This window comes from Chelmon rostratus, chromosome 3 (genome assembly GCF_017976325.1).
Source record: "Chelmon rostratus isolate fCheRos1 chromosome 3, fCheRos1.pri, whole genome shotgun sequence".
Lineage (NCBI taxonomy): Eukaryota > Metazoa > Chordata > Actinopteri > Chaetodontiformes > Chaetodontidae > Chelmon > Chelmon rostratus.
In genome coordinates, this window is record NC_055660.1 from 11,090,806 (window position 1) to 11,109,966 (window position 19,161).

Sequence of the window (19,161 nt, forward strand, 5' to 3'; positions counted from 1 at the left end):
TCTATTTTGCTTCTCATTCCCTTCAATTCTTTGAAGTTTTAACAGTCATTTATATCAATTGTACACATAATTGAACAATGTGAAACTGTGACAACCAGAAAATAATATTGTGTATTTAGTCTGCATGTATTCTAAATGCCTAAAGGGAGGAAAAAAATCATATTTTGTCTGTTTACATTTCACAGTGTAATAAATCTTATACTTCCTGACCAGTTAGATTCCTCATTATCTACATAAAGCTTTTTATGTCACAGGGCCAGGTGATCTTAAAACATTTTCTAATCGGAGCCAGATGTCACAACTTTCTCAGGACCCACAATGTAGTTTTTGTGCATGTGTGTAGGCTTGAAAACTTAACATGTCAAAATGAAGTTTCTCTCCCTGGAACCAAACCTGGTATAAACTTGCCAACAGGCCTGCTACTAACCTCAGACTGATTTAATGTGACAACTGGCAACTCAGTGTTTCTTTCAGTCCAGATTAAAAGAGCAGAACACGACTTAGAAAAGGACCTTGTTTGGCCAGTGTCTGTAGCAGCTCATCATCACTGTCTATCCATATCACTGTCTATCCACTGATTCAGATTCCAAGTACCTTTTACAGTAGACGTTTTGTCATGTTACAGAAGGAAAGGCACAGGTGGAATAATAACATTAATGATGACAATTATTGTAATACAATGCAACAATTCATGATGTCATGTTAGTTATAGCTATGTTTGATGATGTCAATTCAACTTTAGTTTCAAGCCACGTTTTCCCATCTAGTCATGTGCGTCCCCCAGAGGCACCTGTCCCCCAGTTTGAGAAACATTTCCTCCTTTTAACAGTCAAGCTTAACATGAAAAATAACAAAATTCAATTTTCTAAACCCTTTCAGAATATGTCCGTTGCCATGAGCCTTCAGGTCCTGGAAGCTGAGCTGTGACATTCCTTATCTTTTCCAGGCTTTCCAGAACCTTCAGGGCTTTGGGTAAGAAAGCAGTGTCACACAGACTGTTTTTGTAAAAATAGCCAACTTTATATTGTCAGAGTACTAAGACAGCTTTACAAACAGGATGATATGCACACAGCCTTCCTTCTCATCCAAACGCAGAGCAGTCCAACTGAAGATCCGACTCAATCAGAGAGCCGGAGTTTAAAAAAAAAAAAAACACACACACACTGACAAACCAAAAAAGGACAACAAAGGAAGCAAGGAAGTACATGTCTACCCCTTGAGCATCACATTCGTCCTGCACCATGCACATGGCACTTCTGAAACCAGAGCAATCTGTCAACTAACCATTGCAAGTGTTTCAACACTATATATTACATATTAACAAATAGGAGAGGAGGTGAACTGAGGGGGTGAAGAGGGATTAAAAATAACCTTGAATTCTTTCAACTTCATGCAGGTACAAAAGAACCATATGGCCAAACATAAAGCTTTAATTAGCAAAGAATTAACAAAAGATGGCATGTTACACAAAAAAATCTTTGTATAAAATAGGTTTGTGAGGGAAAAAAAAGAATAAATCTGCGCCAGGGTTGAGGGGGGTCAGGGGAGCTATTCTCATTTACATATTGACATTGATTTGGTCGACGTACAACCGAGTGCTGGGGTCCTTCCTCTGGCCCCTCATTCTTTTCAAACACACACACACACACACACACTCACTCACACTCACACACAAACACACTTGAAAAGAAAACAATTTATCAACAGAAAGCGTCCTAGCTCTCTCTTGACCTTTCCCCCTCCAGAGCTGTTTTGTACATGCTGTTCGCTGCTGCTTCAGTCACACATCTCCTCCGGCAGCTCGTGAGGGTTGAGGATGCCGGGCACTGACATCTGGAGCTTGTGTTTCTCCTCCTGGGCTTGGCGCAGAGCCGTCTCTCTCTCCTCCAGGAACAGGTCTGTTGTGTCCTCGCCAGCAAACTCCTGCAGGACCACACAAGCAGAGGCTCAGCAGCGCTCACACCAGGCTACAGGCTTTAGATTCAAGCTGGCCAAACTGCCATTTTCCCACAGAGGGAGAGTTGTGCTGCTCAAACTTTCTACAAAGTCTCTCCGCTCAAAAGTTGAAATAATCTAAGTTATGATGCAGCTTATACCCTTAAAATTCTTCCAGTCAGTTTAGAGTGTACTGTATATGATGTATTTGTTGATTGGCTGATATACTTATATCATCACCCCTTGCTTTGCAGTGCCCTCTCATTTACCAATATGCTTTGCTACAATTCTTTCACACTACAGGCAAGCACAGTGTATAAAAGTGAAATCCACTGCTACAGTGTTTTTAATTGAGTGTCTGAGGCTTTAATGTGATGACCAAAAAAATCACTTAATCTGCCAATTTTCGAAAATCAAAGCACAAGTTTAACCTAGAATGAATTTCATTAGGCTTGAAATTCACCAACGTGCCTGTTTTAACTAGTCACAGATGTGAAATAAACGAGTAATGTGACTGATCGCATCAGACTGCCTCCTTTTGCGGCAAGGCGCTGAAAGGCTCAATTCAAAGTCCTGTTCAAACATAAAGTAGCATATAGTAGAAAGTAAGATTCTAATTTTTGTTGTTCTTTAAAGGCTTCACTGTGAGCGAGAGGCTGCAGAATCTTGTTTCCAAATGACGTGGAAACACTACAATTACATCTCCTTTTTCAGTAACTCTTGTGTGTTGTGAAACATACTGTGGATGCAGCTGTCAGTTAATGTCACAACGCTCTGATCAATTACATGTTCCCTGGTCTGTTTCCTGGTGCAAGTGTTTATCGTTTCTGGACACTCACCTTGATCTGCACAAGGAAGTCCCTCAGGTGCTCTTTGAAGGCAGGAATGTCCTGATTCAGGCTGAAGAGACCCGTTACAAACACCTTCACCTGGGCACTGAAGACAGGACATTCAATTAGCTGTTAGTCTGAACATATCATCTACAAGGGTGGACAAAATAACAGAAACATCGGCGACAGCCCTAAAACAAATGACTTTTTTTTATTAACTTCTTCCCCCTCATTTGATATACTACTACTTCACAAAGCTATTTCTCATTGACATTTTCACTGACATTTTTGAATGACTATTATCACTTGTTTCGTTCAAAAATGATCTGAACCAGTGACTACATTGAAATTTTTGAACCATGCATGATTACCATAATATAAATACAAAACTGCCTCAAAACTGATGAGCATGTTAAGAGTTGTAGTTTGTTTTGGGGAACAAAACAAACGACTGTGCAAGTTCAGGAGGGAACCCAAAGTTCAACGGTGCTGACTCACTGTTGGATTTTAGGACTACAAATGCTCCGAGTTATGTGTATAATCACAGCTGCAGCTTTCACTCAAAATGTGCTTTAAGGCGTGAAGTGCATTCTGGTCTATTGCAGCTGTGGTGGCTGTCTTGGAAACATCTCAGTGCTTTAATTTACCCTTTAATCACCATGCGTTTGTGTAAAACCTCTTCCATGAAAAAGCACTGAATAGCAATGACGCCTACTTACTCTTGTAGATGGGGGAAGGCTGTCTTCAGCAGGTTGGCGATGTACTCCTGGACATGTGCCTGGTTGTTAGCCGGACTTGCGGCACTCAGTGCAACGCTGACCTTCCCCTCCTCCACCAGGTTGAACATGTAGGCCAAGATGGTGGCATGCATGGTCAGACCTGAAAAGAGAGCAGGCAAGCAAGGAGGCTCATCAGTTTTTGTCACTTAAACTTAACTTGATTAATTATGTGTTGACTATGACTTTGTTTTGTTTGTTCACATTCGCTCTCAGCCTAAAATCTGATAATGAAAATAAAGATGGGGCTACTTATTTTCTCTGTTACTTTATTAATATGTAAAATAAACTTTATCTTCTCAAATGTTTAGCAACTGTACAGGGCCAAATTTGAGTTTTAGAACTCAAAAAGGTTAATTTCAATTTCCACACAGGTGGCAGCTGCCATCACATCACTTCCTTACCTGCAGTGTGAGAGGTATCAGTGACCACAGAGAAGATGTGCTGCAGGATGTCACAAAAGTACGTCTGGTAAAAGCTCTGTGCTGCTGCCTCCTCTCCAGACACGTTCTGCAGGAGAGTGTACAGGATCTGTAGACCTGTAGGAGATACGGAGATGCTCATCAGACCAACAGGGAAATTAAATGGTATCAAATGTCCATGATGTAATTCTGTGTTTCAACTAAGATTTCAGAATTTTCAAACTTTCTCAAGCCTTGCCAAACAGTTCAATGACTTCTCTGGGTTTTCTATATTTGCGTGAACTCTATGTGACAGGATGAGTAGATGCCACTTCAGACCTGTGTCGGCCACATTCCTCATCGTGTGCTTGAAAGCCCAGATGATGGAGTCTAGGATCAGTTTGAACTGGGCCGGGGCGATGGACAGGAAGGCTGGGAAGCACTGGGAGGTGGCGGCTTGAAGGAGGTAGAAGAAATGGGTTCTGTGTTCTGGGAATTCTTCAAAGTCCTGATGACACAGGAGCAAAACAAAGAGGAGTTAAAGTCTGTAAATTTGCAACTGTACTCACATTTTCATCATTTTCTTTTGGTACCAGGTAAAATTAAATGACTCAAACAGACCTTGTTGATCATGTTCAAAGTGCACTCAAAGACAGCATCAAAGATCTTGGGGATTTCTCCCGTGATGTGGACTCCCAGCTTGTTGACGATGGTTGCCATGGTGCTGAGAACCTCGGGCTCCCGGGCAGCCGGGACGTTCCTCTGGTAGTCGATCAGCACCGCCTCCAGCAGGGGGGGCACAAAGTTCTCTGCTACCTGGACCACAGAACAACACGTGAACATGTTAGCAGACTCACCAGCATAATTCTCATAACCGTACCGTTAACTATTTTTATCTGAACGAGTAGACATGGAGCACAAAAAACAACCTCATTAGATGGTGTAAAACAAGAACTGTATTGCGTGAACTACTACATTCAAATACTTTTAAATTCAGACATTTACTTCAACATGAGTCTTTTAAGTTTAAAACCTTGCTAAACCCCATTTTTACCAATTGGTACATGCCAACTGAGACACAGTGAAAATGGTTTGGAAACAAAAGGGTTAAAATAAAGTACTAATAAAGTGCATATTAAACATGGAACTATTAACTTGGAATTTTTTCAACATTGTAGCGGCAGAACTTGTGTTTGAGAGACATTTGTAGTTTTGATTTTATGTTATTCCATGTTTTGATCCCAGTCAAAGTTATAGTGCATGTTGCAGTACAGTCCAAGTTCGTCAGTACACCACCACTGCTGAATTAATTACAGAGGATGCTTTATGTGGAACACTGCTGAAAAATAAAGGTCATTCTAAACACAGATTTAAATACACTGTAAACAAATTTAAAAACTTCCACTACAGAATTGACTGTGGGAAATGAAAGAAATGCTGGCTCACCATTTGAGGATCATTGGAACGACTGACCCAGCCTGAGATCAGCTTCAATGTCTCTCTCTTCACCGTCCTCATACTCCTGATCAGAGGTTGTTTGGTCACCATCTCACCTGCAAACATGATAAAAGGCAGTTATTTAAACCTGCATAACTGATTTTTTTCGGCCAGAGTCAAACTAGAGCAAGAAACCTAAATGGTTAAAGAGACATACTATGTGACATAAAGTACCAATAAAACCTGCAAGTAATGCAAAATGATAGGATCCCTGTAATTGATCCTGATTTGAAGTCTTTTATAACTACTGGAGAAAATACAACATTGTTTACATTTTGTGTCGACTTAATATATTAAATTACTGTTATCACCTCTATGTGCAGAAAATGTATTCAAAATTTGGCATCTGCTTGTACTACTATCAAAGGGCACTGACACAGGCAACAGAACACAGAGTAAAACTTCAACGATCAAAGAATGAATAATGTTAAGTGATAGAATGTCTGTAAATCTATTAAGGGCATGTGAGTCAAAATGATCATGATTCTAAAAATAAATGTTTTTGTTAAAAAGGTATTTGCATCATGGCTCAAGTCTAAAAAAAACAGTTCCTTCATATGGTTCAGCTTTACCACATTATTATTGTGTAGTGAGCTGGAAAAGAGCACTGTCTTTAACCTGCTCACAAAAGTTGTGGGTCTTAATGGTGACACAGCAGTGACAGGAACCTTGTTCTGTTTTCATTCATATGAATCGTAAACACATTGGCTGTCAACATTGGCCAAAATGGCGTTTGAACATCCATCTAAAAAAAACAAAAAAACAAAACATAGGTTTGAACCATTTGAATATCTATTTTTGTACATTACGCCCATAAGAGGGAACTCTGAACAATGAGTGACATACTACTTGAACATGATGATTTCAACACAAACGTCTTTTAAAAGATCTACATACCTGCACATTACAAAATAAATCATTTCCTATTCTGTGTTGTTGAATTATGCAGTTGTTTCAGCTTAACCTACATTTAATTTTCAATCAATGTGAGTGACATCAAGTGGGCAGAGTTTCCAGTTGGTGTCCGTGTCCACGCATCCAATTCGGGACAAATATTATGTGACTAATACAGACAAATATTTTTTAAGTGTTTTCATTATTAAACGAGAGGGCAGCAGTCGGAAAAAGGTGCTGCAATTTAATCCCTCCAGGTGTTTGCGCATCAAGTGTTTGTTTTTGCCACTGATAGACTCAGATTGTTATAATAAGTGTTTGACAACATTATGGAAAGGATCCCTACAGAGATACATTTTTGTTAAAGAGTAAGACCCATTTTATTAACCAGAAACAGCTGTTATATAGCTGTTGCCAAAGCCAACAGACTCCATTCACAAAAACAGTGACTTTACCATAGTAACACACTTAGTTCAAACGCTAAAAAAAACAAAATAAAACTCAACAAAACCAACCGTCTTTCCACTGTTCCAGCAATTATCACTAACTCTGGTTTGGTTGGAATAAACTCTTAATTCCCTGATTTGGGAGGAGCAGGAGACAGGAATTATTTTCACAGCACATTATGACAGGAAAGACTTAAATATGTCAGATTTCAACAGATTTTCCCATCAAAAAAAAAAAAACATGAACAAAAAAATAGTCATTACTGACTCTGTCCGTCATGCAGTACTAGCAATGCAGACGCTGCAGCAGTAATGCTTTTTTTCTGCATTCGAATATGAATTTTCACATTCGAAAGTATGGATTATTTTACGATTCGAATAGAAATTAGAATTTAGAATATTCATTGATGAACACATGCTTTGTTTTCCATCGCTATTTGATCCAAGAGGAGCCTCTTAAATCATGTTTTCATACAGAAAAGAGCTGACATGACACATTTACTCCCAGTTAACTCACACATGCATGCACGCACACAGACAGACACACAGGAAGCAGACAGGAACTAACCGTTGGTCTGGACAGCCGAGGAGATGTTTTCACTCAGGCACTTGTAGACGTTGAGCATGTCCAGGTAGATTCGGCCCAGCTGGACAACAAAGGGATGACCAACAGCTTTGCAGGCTCTGACATTTGTCTTTAGGATGCTGCCCAGCTGACGCACTGTCTCCGCATCCTTCAGGATGTCCACATTCTGCAGCAGAGATTCCACAGTTTAGTAAAAGCAACAATTTTCAACAAAAGAAGGCTACAGGCTGCATTAAGTGAATCATCTGCGGACATTACAGCAACATCAGTGAACTATAATGGATCAGACGTCCTTCTGTCCTCACCTTGGTGGCCTGCTGAATGATGCTGTCCCACACTTGGTTGGGTAGCAGCATGTATTTCTCTATCAGGAGCTCCTGAACAGCCTGGTCCGTCTGGGCTCCAATCATGTAGCCAACGGCCTCATAAAATGTATGGACCTACAGAGACGAGGGACACATCTCATCTGCCTGAGACCATCACACAGCAGTAACAATGTATGTTCGACAAATGTAAAAGAAACAGGAAATAAAGAAATGTAACGTACTGGATGTCATTTGAAAAAGTCTTACAAATAATGGCATTACAAAAAATAAATACACAAAAAAAAATTAATGACATCAAAATTGTTTCAATGTTGACACAAAGTCCAGAGACAGGACTGACCTGCTGTGGCTGCAGGTCACAGATGATGGTGTTGATGTTGTTGAGGATCTCATCGATGAAGGGCATTACCTCGCCCACCTGCACCTGGACAAAATGACGCCGACACTTCTGGGCGATCTTGATGAAGGTGTCACACGCCATGTCCTGCACACCGTCATGAGTCTCTGTGTCACAAAGAGGAGGATGAATCCCAAAAAATCATGATAAGCCTCAGCCAGTGACAGGCAGCATTCATACATTAATCACAATTCAAGTAACAGTGGCACTTTCAGGAATATCCACTTCTGAATCTTCAGGTCTGTGTTACAATTCTTGTTTTGGTTGTAAACATTGCAGTTTGTAACCTCATTTAAAATTAAGAATGAAAACATCTCAGAAAAGATGTGTCAAGACTTAAAAAAGTAGTAAACTAAGCAAAATGATTCAATATTTTCTTTTCTATTTTCTCACCGTGCATGAACTCAAACAGCTTGTTGACAACAGTCTTGAGGAACTTCCAGTGGGCTCGGAGGAAGCGAGGATACTGGCCCACAATGTACATGATGTTGGACGCTATGATGGCCTTGTTGTCCTTCCCTCTCTTTTGCTCACATAAGCCTAGCAGGTCCTGAGCACATTAAAACACACAATCAGTCAACGTTGGTCACAGTTCAGCACATGCATAACTGCTGTGTCAATAACTGGTTGGGAGAAGTGGTCTAGGAACACAGAGACAGCAATTAGTAATAATTAAACTGGACTCTGGAGTTAGTTGAATAAATGCTTCTGTCACACAGTCATGCTGCCAGACACGGTGAGTCTCCACCCACAGCTGGGCAAACCAATTTCTGCTAGTAGAGGGATGCTGGCTGATACTGATATAATATACAATCATCTGTGTCCCACCTTGATGACAGTGACCAGGAACCTCTTCTCGTCTTCCTCGTGCATCGCCCCGCTGATGGAGCCAATGGCCCAGCAGAGCATGTTCAGGTTCCTCCACGACCACTCAGTGCCGTTCACCTGGTTGTGGAGCTTCTCTGTCATGATGCGTTCAGTGTCAGCATAGTCCAGATGGGTCAGATATACTGCAGACACAGAGTGAGATGGATGAGATAATGGTGTGTGTGTGTGTGTGTGTGTCTCAGAGTGGAACTTTTAACTCAGCAACTGGTTGTGTCAGGTTACTTCTTCTGTTTGCTGTGCTATGTTGACATGATTCTAATTTTGTTTTTTATTAATCAACAGTGTAATAAAAATAAATCTGTCTCTCCAGAACATTGATAGCAGTTTGCTTCTCATACAGTGTAAAGAAATTACAACCCAGTCTCTCAAACACAAGTACTGCCACCCACCTACTTAGTGGTTTGGTACCTGTCTAAAAAAACTAAAAAATGAATACTTCACATTAAAAAAAAATTGTAATTTTTGATTCGTGTACTCACACTTTTTAATTGGTGTACCTGAAACAGAACCATGCATTTATCACCACAGGCATGCTTTAACTTACCAAGAGTCTCTCTCATGTTCTTGTAAAGGTTAATGGCGTCTGTGTCCTTCATGAATTCCCTGACCACCTCACCCTGGTCATTCTCCACCACCAGCACCTCTTCTGGCTTGGCCATGCGGCTCACCATCAGCAAACGCACCTACAAGTAGAAGGGGGGGGGATCAGTTGGATGTGAGTCTGTGACACCCTCTGATTGAGCCAGCTGACCAACCTTCCTAATTTCTAAACTGACAAATATTTACAATCATTTTTAAATGTTAACAATACGCAATAAAAAGTATTTTGTTGTCAATGACAGATGAATAATCATTATTAAGACAATTCATGATTTTAATACTAACCAAAATAATCATGTAACCAAAGCAAAAATGCTAAATAATCCTTGGTTTCATTTTCTAAAATGATCTGTTGCTTTTTTGTCTAATGTGATACTAGACTTAATATCTTTGGGTTTTGCACTGTTATCTGACATCAGACAACAAAATAACAACGGAATCACATTTTATAAACCAAATCCTTGATTATTTAACTGGAAAAATTACCTACAGATTACAGTTTATAAGGGCACAAGTTTCTGGTAGGTCTTTGTGTCTGTATGTTAAAGTGTGTGTGTGTGGGCCCTACTTGGGAGAGCACTGGCAGGTAGAGGTGTCTGCGAGGCGGGACATCAGACAGCAGCGGTGTGCTGGAGGTGGAGAAGGGACTCTCCCTGTAGAGCTCTGCTGCCAGGTGGTTCCAGTACTCCAGACAGATCTTAAAGATCTCTGTCTCCTCCACCTCTGACACCAGCAGCATGTAATGTAGGGCCTGAGGGTGGACAAAGTGTAGTGAGGTCACTTGACAGTGCCAACAGCCTCCAGCTGATAGCACACATTTCATCTTCACAAAATGTTTCCTTTCGGATAATTTGACAAGAGCAAGAGCAATTAACGTCTTGTTACAAAGCAGAATAACAACTTAAAATCACAGATGGTTGTTGGGGTTTTTGTTTCTCCTGCAATTGGAGTAACACCGAGTTTGATGTGATGAAGAACTTCCACAACCGTGCAAAAATATCAGCAAAATTTCTGGGTTACACACATAAAGGACTTAACGCTATTGTGAACTAATGTAATGAGATAAAGGAGCTTGGCTTTACTTTTAAACTTTACTTACTGTCAGGTAAGGTATCGTTGTAAAGTATGGATTAGAGTCCTTTTTTGGTTTATTATTTATGGAGTTCATTGTATTTTATTTCTTACTTACACATCCTATAGAGAACTGTAGTGTTTAATATAAAATACATGTCTGTGTTTGCCAAAGGTGAATAAGCAGAGATGGACAATTGTGATTGGCTGGCTCTGCCCAGTTCATCTTGGCTGACAGGAGCTAATTAAAACTGGCATTATGAAATAAATATATTACATATTTGTATTTCTTTATACAATTATTTCAAAATGTCTTATGTACTTAACATTGCCATCTGTAGTGTCCTGTGACTTTTGTGACCTCTCTGTGCTTCTCCATGTCTAGATACAGCAAAATACAAATTAAACAGTCTTTTATTGAATAAACTGCCACACAGACTCTCGCTGCCTTCGTCTCTTGCTGTCAACATCTCAGTGTGCTCCTAGAACAGTAATTAAGTATTTATACAAGTGGACAAACAGTCACAGGAAAGGTGGTCCTTCCCACTGTAATTGGTCCCAAATGTATGTCATTGCAAAGGTGTAATCAGGAAACCACATACAAGGGAAAACAGGAGAGGGGTAGGAAACACAGTCACTGGACGTGAGGGGGAGTTTTCTTTCCAACAACCCTGAAGCAGCGGCGGAAATGACTGAAAACCACCAGCTGTGAGTTGTTAGTCTGCTTACTCAACCAGACCACAACAATCAAGTTCACCTTTCTCATGTTAAACAGAAGTCCATTTGAACAGTGAAAATGTCTTTTCTGTAACAAAACTCAGTTAGCAGGAAGAGATCTGTGTTGTCCTCCTACCTCCATGAGTGTCTCCCGCAGGTTGGGTCTCTTCTCAACAAGCTGCCCGTGTTCTTTGAGAAAGGTGCAGAGGAATAGGCTGAGGTTCTGGATGAAGTTCTGCTCGTCGTCCTTCCCGTTGGCGTAAGCCAGTCTGATGTTAGTGTTCAAAGGCAGCATCTGACCAGATGACAGAACACGACTTCACAAACTGCCCTTTATTTATTTAGACAAATGTTGTTTTGTCCCAATTGTTTTACCATAATTGCATCCATAGTTTTTTTGTTTGAGGAAACTACATTTACCGTAAGTAGGTTTAGTCATAAAGCAACGAGCCACGAGACCTCCCAAGATCACAATTTCATCTAAAAGTACAACCACAATTCCAAAAATGTTGGGACTCTATAAAACATAAATAAAGCAGAATGTGATAATTTGCAAATCCTTTTTGACATAACCTCAACTGAAAATGACAAAAGACAATATATTTAACGTTTGAATTTGGTGCAGCAACACATTGCAAACAAGTCGGGATAGGAGCAACAAAAGACTGGAAAAGTTGTGGAACGCTCCAAAAACATGTCTGAAACATTCCACAGGTAAACAGGTTCATTGGTAACAGGTGATAGTGTCATGATTGGGTATGAAAGGGGCATCCTGGAAAGGCTCAGTCATTCACGAGCAAGGATGGAGCGAGGTTCACCACTTCGTGAACATATGACTGTATAAACCAAGAAAAACTTATTCTACTACAAGACATGTTGTCATTTTTTTTTTTTTTTGGGGGGGGGGGGGGGATACTGGATAGTTTTACCTTGTCTGATCATCAAAAACTATTCAAATATTATTTAACAATCTGAGTGGAGCAAGGGAGAAAATATTTGGTAGGCCCATTCACAGCTCATTGACATCTACAACCTCTAAGGGGGGTCACAAGTAGATCCTTTACGAGGTCAGAAATTAAATAAGCTTTAGAGCTTCTGTTCTATATATTCTAAATTAAAGATAAACCTCACCATCTGACTGGTGACTCTTTACTGTTAACATCTGTTATCAGGGGACATAGCTTTTTAGGGTTGCCAGACTCACTCAAACCTCTAGAGAAAACATTTTTTATAATCTGTCAGAATTGTTTCAGTCTTCCACTGCCACAATGATGACATCTGCAGGCAGGCAGAGCTGTTAACATCCTCCTGTAAAAGAGTGTGTGTATGTGCATATGCTGATAGTAAATACATTCCGACCATTTGGAGTAAATCAAGATCATGATTTGACAGGTGATCCTTACTAAATTCAAAGCTTCAAGATAGTTATAATGTTTGATGAATCACATTAAAACAAGTTACTACAGAAGGAACATTACACTAAACAGAGCCTGAAGACATATACTGTAGGTGCCAAATCTGAGTTTTTGCTGTGTCACTGCTTGGCTTTCAAACTGTCTCCTGAGACACAGAGGAGCCTAATCAGTGAAAAAACTCATCTTTTATTCCCTCTTTCTCACTTACCCTGTAAAGCACTCTATGACTTATGATTTGAAAACTGCTAATAAAGTTAGCTGCTTACTAAAGAAGGATGGGTCAGTCTCAACAAAATTAAAGTAAAAATATTCTGATGTTATTAGATATTTTACTGAGAAAGCCATTAGTTAATGTGCCCAACTTAGAGACACTAATTGCTATTCTATTTATTTTTATTCAACCTATATGTTACCTGGCAAGACATTAAGAACAATTTATCATTTACAAAGATGGCCTGGCTTCTTTGTGTTGCTTGTCAGATGCATACTCTTGGTAGGTGTGTTGCGGGTGTCAGCAACCACATCTGTGTCAGATAATTCTGTATAAACAGTAAGATGATGTGCGTCACTTTCCCCCTGAGCTGCCTGGGGAAGTTCAATGGGACTAAAACCTTGCCGTGAATCTCTCATTCTCTGAACAAAGATAAACACAAAATTCAAAAACAAAATATTAATATAAAATACTAATTAACTATGCCTTCTGTTTTTAAAATTCTCCTTGCAGCTTTTAACTGTGCTCTCCTATCAGAACTGTTGAACTCACACTTTCACTCTACCCATAGATGTTATTTGTGTCTATTTGTAATAACAGCGAACACAAAACTGCTTATGCCAGCTGACAATATAGTGTGTGGGTGTGTGTGTGCATGTGTGTGTGTGTATGCACGAGCACTAACGGCTAACAGCAAGTCAGAGATTGTGTTGGCTGCACACCTAATGTATTGGATTTGTGTATGTGTGAGAGAGACAGACAGACAGACAGACAGACAGACATTGGACAGTTATGTGACAAGGGGAGGTGTGTTTTTGTGTATGTAATAACAGAGTAGGCCCATGTAAGTGTGCTTGTGTGCAATCATACTGAGTGCAATTAACTTGAGTACCACTTAGAGTGATTGTGGGTGGGTGTGTGTGTGAGGGTGTGTGTACCTGTTTGAGCTGGCACATGGTGAGGGTAAACAGGTTGACAAACTGCTCCTCGTACTGGTTGACGCTCACTCCGGCGATCTCCGTCAAACATTTCAGTGTCACATTGCGAAACATGGGCACGTTCAAGAACTGAAACACACATAAACAATGTATCAAATAAAACAAGTCAGGTCGGTGCTGAACTGCAAGTTTAACTGTCCCATCTGTATTGTAAGTGCATGTTATTTGTCTCAGAAAAATGGCAGATTCAGTGTTTGTCACTGATTAGTGGTTTTGTGGGCATGTCTATTTCTCTGAGTTCAAGGTGACACGTTAAAAATTTTCAGTTTGTCAAATCCCAAAGATAATCAGTTCACAACGATATAAAACAGTGAGAAGCACTAAATCCTCACCTATGAAGCTGAAACCAGTAAATGTTTCAGCTTGATAAATGACCTAAACATTTACTCTTATCAAAATTCTGGCTGTCATGGACAATAAAAATAATGTGATTCTGTTTCAGCCAACTATACAAATGTTTCACCTACAGTTTTGATCTACTGAATGAATCTTAGCTGGTTTACCTTGTACACCAGAGTGCTGATGAGCTTGGTCTCGAAGATGTAACCTAAAGGAATCCAATTCAGGAAGCGGAGGAGAGTCTCCAGCGTAGCATGAACCAGGGGGGCATTCTGGGAGTTTTCCTACACAGACAAAGAGGCACATGTGACAATAGATTGTGGCATCTATTAAACATCAGAGGCAGGTGCTGAGAGCTGTTTGGTCTAAAGTCAACCTTCTCTTACCATCACAAACTGGCACAGCTGAAATATTTGGGAGAACTCGTTGCACATGCTGAAAGACAAAAGAGTAGAGATCATGAGAGGTGGTAGAGTCATGTCTTAAACTGACAGACACTTAAAAACCACAATTATTTTTGGCCCCAAACCAATTTTGGAATTTGACCTAATTTCCCCAACATCAGCTACCATTAGACGCTCAGTCTGAGGGTGTAGTGTCGTCTGAACAAAATGATCAACAATCTGGTGGTCAGACGATTTCCGGCAAAAAAATTTGATTCTGCTCTTTGTTTTGATCAGTTCCACATTTCAGTTTGCAATCTGTTGTAAACTGCACGGAGCTTGTTTTAATATCATCGAAGTAATTTCTGCTTGTTGTGGTTAAAACTGTTGCCGTGACTGAAACTGATAGATCCCCCCCCCCCCTGAACTTTGCTTCTTCTCAGCAAACGTAGCAACAACTCTTCACTTCACACAAGTCACAGTAACTCAGTAACATCTTTAATCAGTTACCTGTCTTTGAGGTGCTTGGCCTTCACCTGGGTCATCTGGCCACTGGAGAAGTCAAAAACCTCCTCGCTGAGTAGTTTGAGGATGATCATGTTGTTCTGACAGAGGCTCTCGCTGGTCCGACTTGCACCCACAATATCACTGATGAAGGTGGGCCAGTGTTTCGGCCATTCCTGCTTCAGGATCTACAGCAGTCCAGACAGGAAGAGCTCTGTGAGCCACCAGGCTCATCACATCATGTCAACTATTGTTGTGTTAAACAATCGAATATTTATTTACCTGTACAAGGATCATGTTAAGTTTTGAAATATACACTCCCTCTTTCTGCAAATGAACATCAAAAGAGTGACATTAGTATTGAGCAGCACAAAGGTCATTTATGAAGCGCCACATCTTACATTACTGTAACTTCACCTCCATGTTTGCAGGATCAGAAGAAGTCTTGATGATCAATCCAACAACATATTTCTTGATGCCTGAAAATCCAGTCAAGAGTTTTTAAATGGAAAATGCAAAGAGCAGTCTCCAGACAAGCAACACATCTCAGACAGAAACCATTTTTCTAATCAGTTTATTTAATGTCATTTAACTGACCTTCACACTGATTTCTAGGGAGGATCTTCCAACGTGTTTTGATGACTGTCTCCAGAATCTGCAGTGCATAATACTGGGGGGAAAATGGAGAGATTTTAGAGCTCTGAAAAAGACAGAAACACATTCTTCTCATCAAGAGAGCCAACCACAATATAGTATTTTTACAGTTCTGGACTATTGTAGCACATGGCAGTCCCACACAGTGATCTCCATGGAAGAGGACCCGCTCCCTCTGTAGATATGAAGTGCTCATTCTAAGGTAGCATAACACAACATTTTCTATTTCCAGGTGATTAACACAAATAAATATTATATTCCATTTCTGCCAATAGATTTTCCCTAAATCCTACAGACTTGAACTTTATCACATGTTCTATCTCTTGTCACAACACAGTACAACTCAGCCATATATAAAGATACCACTTGTTGTTTTATTTGCAGCATTTCACAGTAGTGGCAACGGCATGTGTGGTTCTAAAAGGCCAGGACTGTGGATAGTTAGCATTGACAGCCATCATAACTGACAAAGAGACAAAACTGACACCAACAGAAACTCAAAAACTAGCAGAAAATCAACATTTTGACAGCATTGACCAGTGATGATAATATCATCACAACAACAAACATGCAGCAAAAATGGAAAAACTAATAAAATCAAATAAGAAATAAGAAAATCCAATAAGTACAGTGGAGATAAAGCAGAGTGAATGCTCAAACCTCACTGCCCTATAAGCCTTGGTCTGATGTGGATAAACTGATAAACATCAGCTCATATTATTACACTGGCCCCAAGAGACTGTCAACAAGCAGCTGATGTGAGTTCAGAGGTTTTCTCTGTTACAAGATCAGGTACGTACTTTAGTTTTCATATTCTGAGAGAACTCGAGGATTGTGTCGACCCTAGTCCAGGCATCTGGATGGTCCTTCAGGTTGGTGAGAACTTCCTGGGCCACACGTTGCTACAAGAGAGCAACATAGCAAACCTTTAATATGCCATGAATCTTTAGGTTTTAATAATCAAGTACAGTATATTCCCCCAAAGTTTACAAATTGTATTTGACCTTCCCTGATATACATCATAGCCATGTGGTTAAACTAAGGAACAAATTGCTTATTTTTATTATTGAACAAATGTAAATTTAAGTGGGATTAGGGTATGATCAAATGTCGCAGATTTGCACAGACTACGCATGGATCCCAACAAGACACTTGAGATGGAAGCCCACAATGGAAAGGAGTTCTCACCTGGGATCCAATGTCATGGTACATCGAGTTGACAACATTGTCCAACAGGTTGATGTCCAGTTTCTGACTGAAGTCCAGCAGCTGTCTGGCTGGGTGATCGGACAACATCGTCATTTCTGCTGGCATAGAGCTTCTGAGGGGAGAAGAGGAGAATCATTTAAATATCAGCCACAGTCGCAACCAGCACACTAGCAAAACATACAAAATCTACAGTTCAAGATTATGGTAAAAGTGTTAACAACTAAAGCTTTGAGTTTGAGTAGAACTTACATATTTCACTAATATCCTAAATTCTATACTAAAAACTAAGGATATCAAACATGACATTTGATGGGTGCATTTTGAAATGTATTCCAAAATAGAAGGATGAATTTAAATATTACAAGCATATCTTGTTCTCCTTTTACGTTTTACAGCAGTCAGCCTCAAACAAGTTATCATTGTTCAGCCAAAATGTGTCAAGGCAGCCAGCTTAAAGCTTCAGTCAGCCCTCGTGGTCCAATCATGACACCCATTGAAACCGAACCAGTGTAAAACATGAACAACGCCCCCGCCTGGCTAACTGGATGCGTGGAGCTGCAATCTCCACAACCCGACTGGTAGACCTGTTTTGCGACCGTTCAGCGCAACTAAACTGCGTTAGCAATAGTACAAAGCAGATCGAGGACTTACCAGTCCCCCGACTATAAAACGCGTTGGCATGTTTGCTTAACAGTCAGTTAACCCCCACAAAAACACCTCACTTTTGAAAGTGACGGATGCTAACGTTAGCCCACGATGGGTGAGTTAGGATACTGTTGATCGGGTTCAACTTACCTGGTGTGTCCTGTCCGCTCGTCGAAAACAACTACTGATTAGCTGATGTAACTTGTTGGCGAAGACCAAAATATTAATCTTCTCACTGCGTTGAAAGCAATTGTGCAATGTTATCTCATGGCACACGTTTACACAGCCCCTAACATTCGATAGCCAAAAGCTAATGTTAGCTTTCTTGGATGACACTAACTGCGCTAATTTAAAATACCGTTACGAGGAATACTTATCGATTCTTGGCGATGTATTAAAAGCTTTCCGCAGTTTACAGCAGCCTATTGTTTCCTGTCTTCAACCCGTCTGAAACATATCTTTCTTTTGCTATCAATAACTACTGCCGACTCCCACCAGGCTAATAGCAACTTAGCGTGCTAATGGCAAAGTCAATGATGATTCAAGTCTGCTGGCTAATGTAAGCTAAGCTAACAACACAGATTCACGGAATCACAGTTAGAGCGGTATTCCGGGTCATAATCACGAATTGAAAGAGTCTCGTTTTTATTTCTGATTCTATTCGCACACTGTCAGACAGCAGAGATGTTTTAATGCGTGCAAGTGTGCTCTTCCTCTAAGCTCATGCTTCCAACCACGGACCGGTTGAAACCGGTTGAGACCGGGATATTCATTCTCGGTGTTTCGGCCCGCCGCGCGCCGCGTAAAATTTGGACTATGTACCCGCCCATTCAGTATCTGATTGGTTGCGGTGGTGCAGTCGTCATCCTTTGTCATAGGCTGGGTGGAGCTGTCAATCTGACTCAACCTCCCTCCCTCTGTGTTTCCGCCAGTTTGACCTCTGGTAAGGGGCAACATGAATATCATCCCACAGGCTTTAAACCAAATAAAATTAATTATATTCATAACAAAATCAAATAAGTTGTCGTTTTTAAATAAGTGGTTTTATTGTAGATGGTCCAGTCTGACATAAACAAGGACATGATGACAATAAGTAAAATAATAAGTATTTAATGTAGCAATAAATATTTGTCCATTTGTGTGAGGTGATATATGTAATTCGGTAGCATTTCACCCAAAGTGCTGTCCAATGCTTCACATTTTACACACTGCAATTATGCAAATATCTTTGAATAATATCGTAAAATGATAATGACTTCAAAATGTCAAAAAACTCACTTAACTGCTCACTACGGAGTAAACTAATGAGTGTTTATTAAGTAGGTAAATGAACCAGTGAACAAGGAAGTGATATCAGACACAATCAATCGGATCACCTCAGATTAAAGACGTGAAATTTTCCTTTTGTGCACAACATGTACAATAAAATACAATATCTT

The 19,161-nt window shown here is 40.2% G+C and overlaps 1 protein-coding gene across 1 annotated transcript; it reads right to left on the reverse strand.

Annotated features, from left to right (window-relative positions):
• Window positions 1-1,101: 1,101 nt before the first annotated feature.
• Window positions 1,102-17,879, reverse strand: xpo1a (exportin 1 (CRM1 homolog, yeast) a). Its single transcript, XM_041932991.1, has 25 exons — window positions 17,873-17,879; window positions 17,057-17,189; window positions 16,669-16,770; window positions 15,812-15,884; window positions 15,632-15,693; window positions 15,497-15,541; window positions 15,221-15,402; window positions 14,714-14,762; window positions 14,492-14,611; window positions 13,929-14,057; window positions 11,501-11,659; window positions 10,145-10,327; window positions 9,521-9,659; window positions 8,917-9,098; window positions 8,482-8,638; window positions 8,032-8,195; window positions 7,671-7,805; window positions 7,348-7,531; window positions 5,389-5,495; window positions 4,564-4,758; window positions 4,282-4,450; window positions 3,946-4,080; window positions 3,485-3,644; window positions 2,775-2,871; window positions 1,102-1,923 (listed from the first exon to the last, which is right to left on the reverse strand). The coding sequence occupies exons 2-25, from the start codon at window positions 17,180-17,182 to the stop codon at window positions 1,777-1,779; spliced, it is 3,201 nt and encodes a 1,066-aa protein (XP_041788925.1). The 5' UTR covers window positions 17,183-17,189; window positions 17,873-17,879; the 3' UTR covers window positions 1,102-1,776.
• Window positions 17,880-19,161: the final 1,282 nt, after the last annotated feature.

Excerpts from the sequence above, each read along its gene's own strand:
- xpo1a (XM_041932991.1), bottom strand. The coding sequence starts at position 17,182 with ATGCCAGCAGAAATGACGATGTTGTCCGATCACCCAGCCAGACAGCTG. Across the intron at positions 9,099-9,520 it reads GAACATGAGAGAGACTCTTG|TATATCTGACCCATCTGGAC; the intron begins GTAAGTTAAAGC and ends CTGTGTCTGCAG. Across the intron at positions 2,872-3,484 it reads GCCTTCCCCCATCTACAAGA|TGCCCAGGTGAAGGTGTTTG; the intron begins GTAAGTAGGCGT and ends TCCTGTCTTCAG.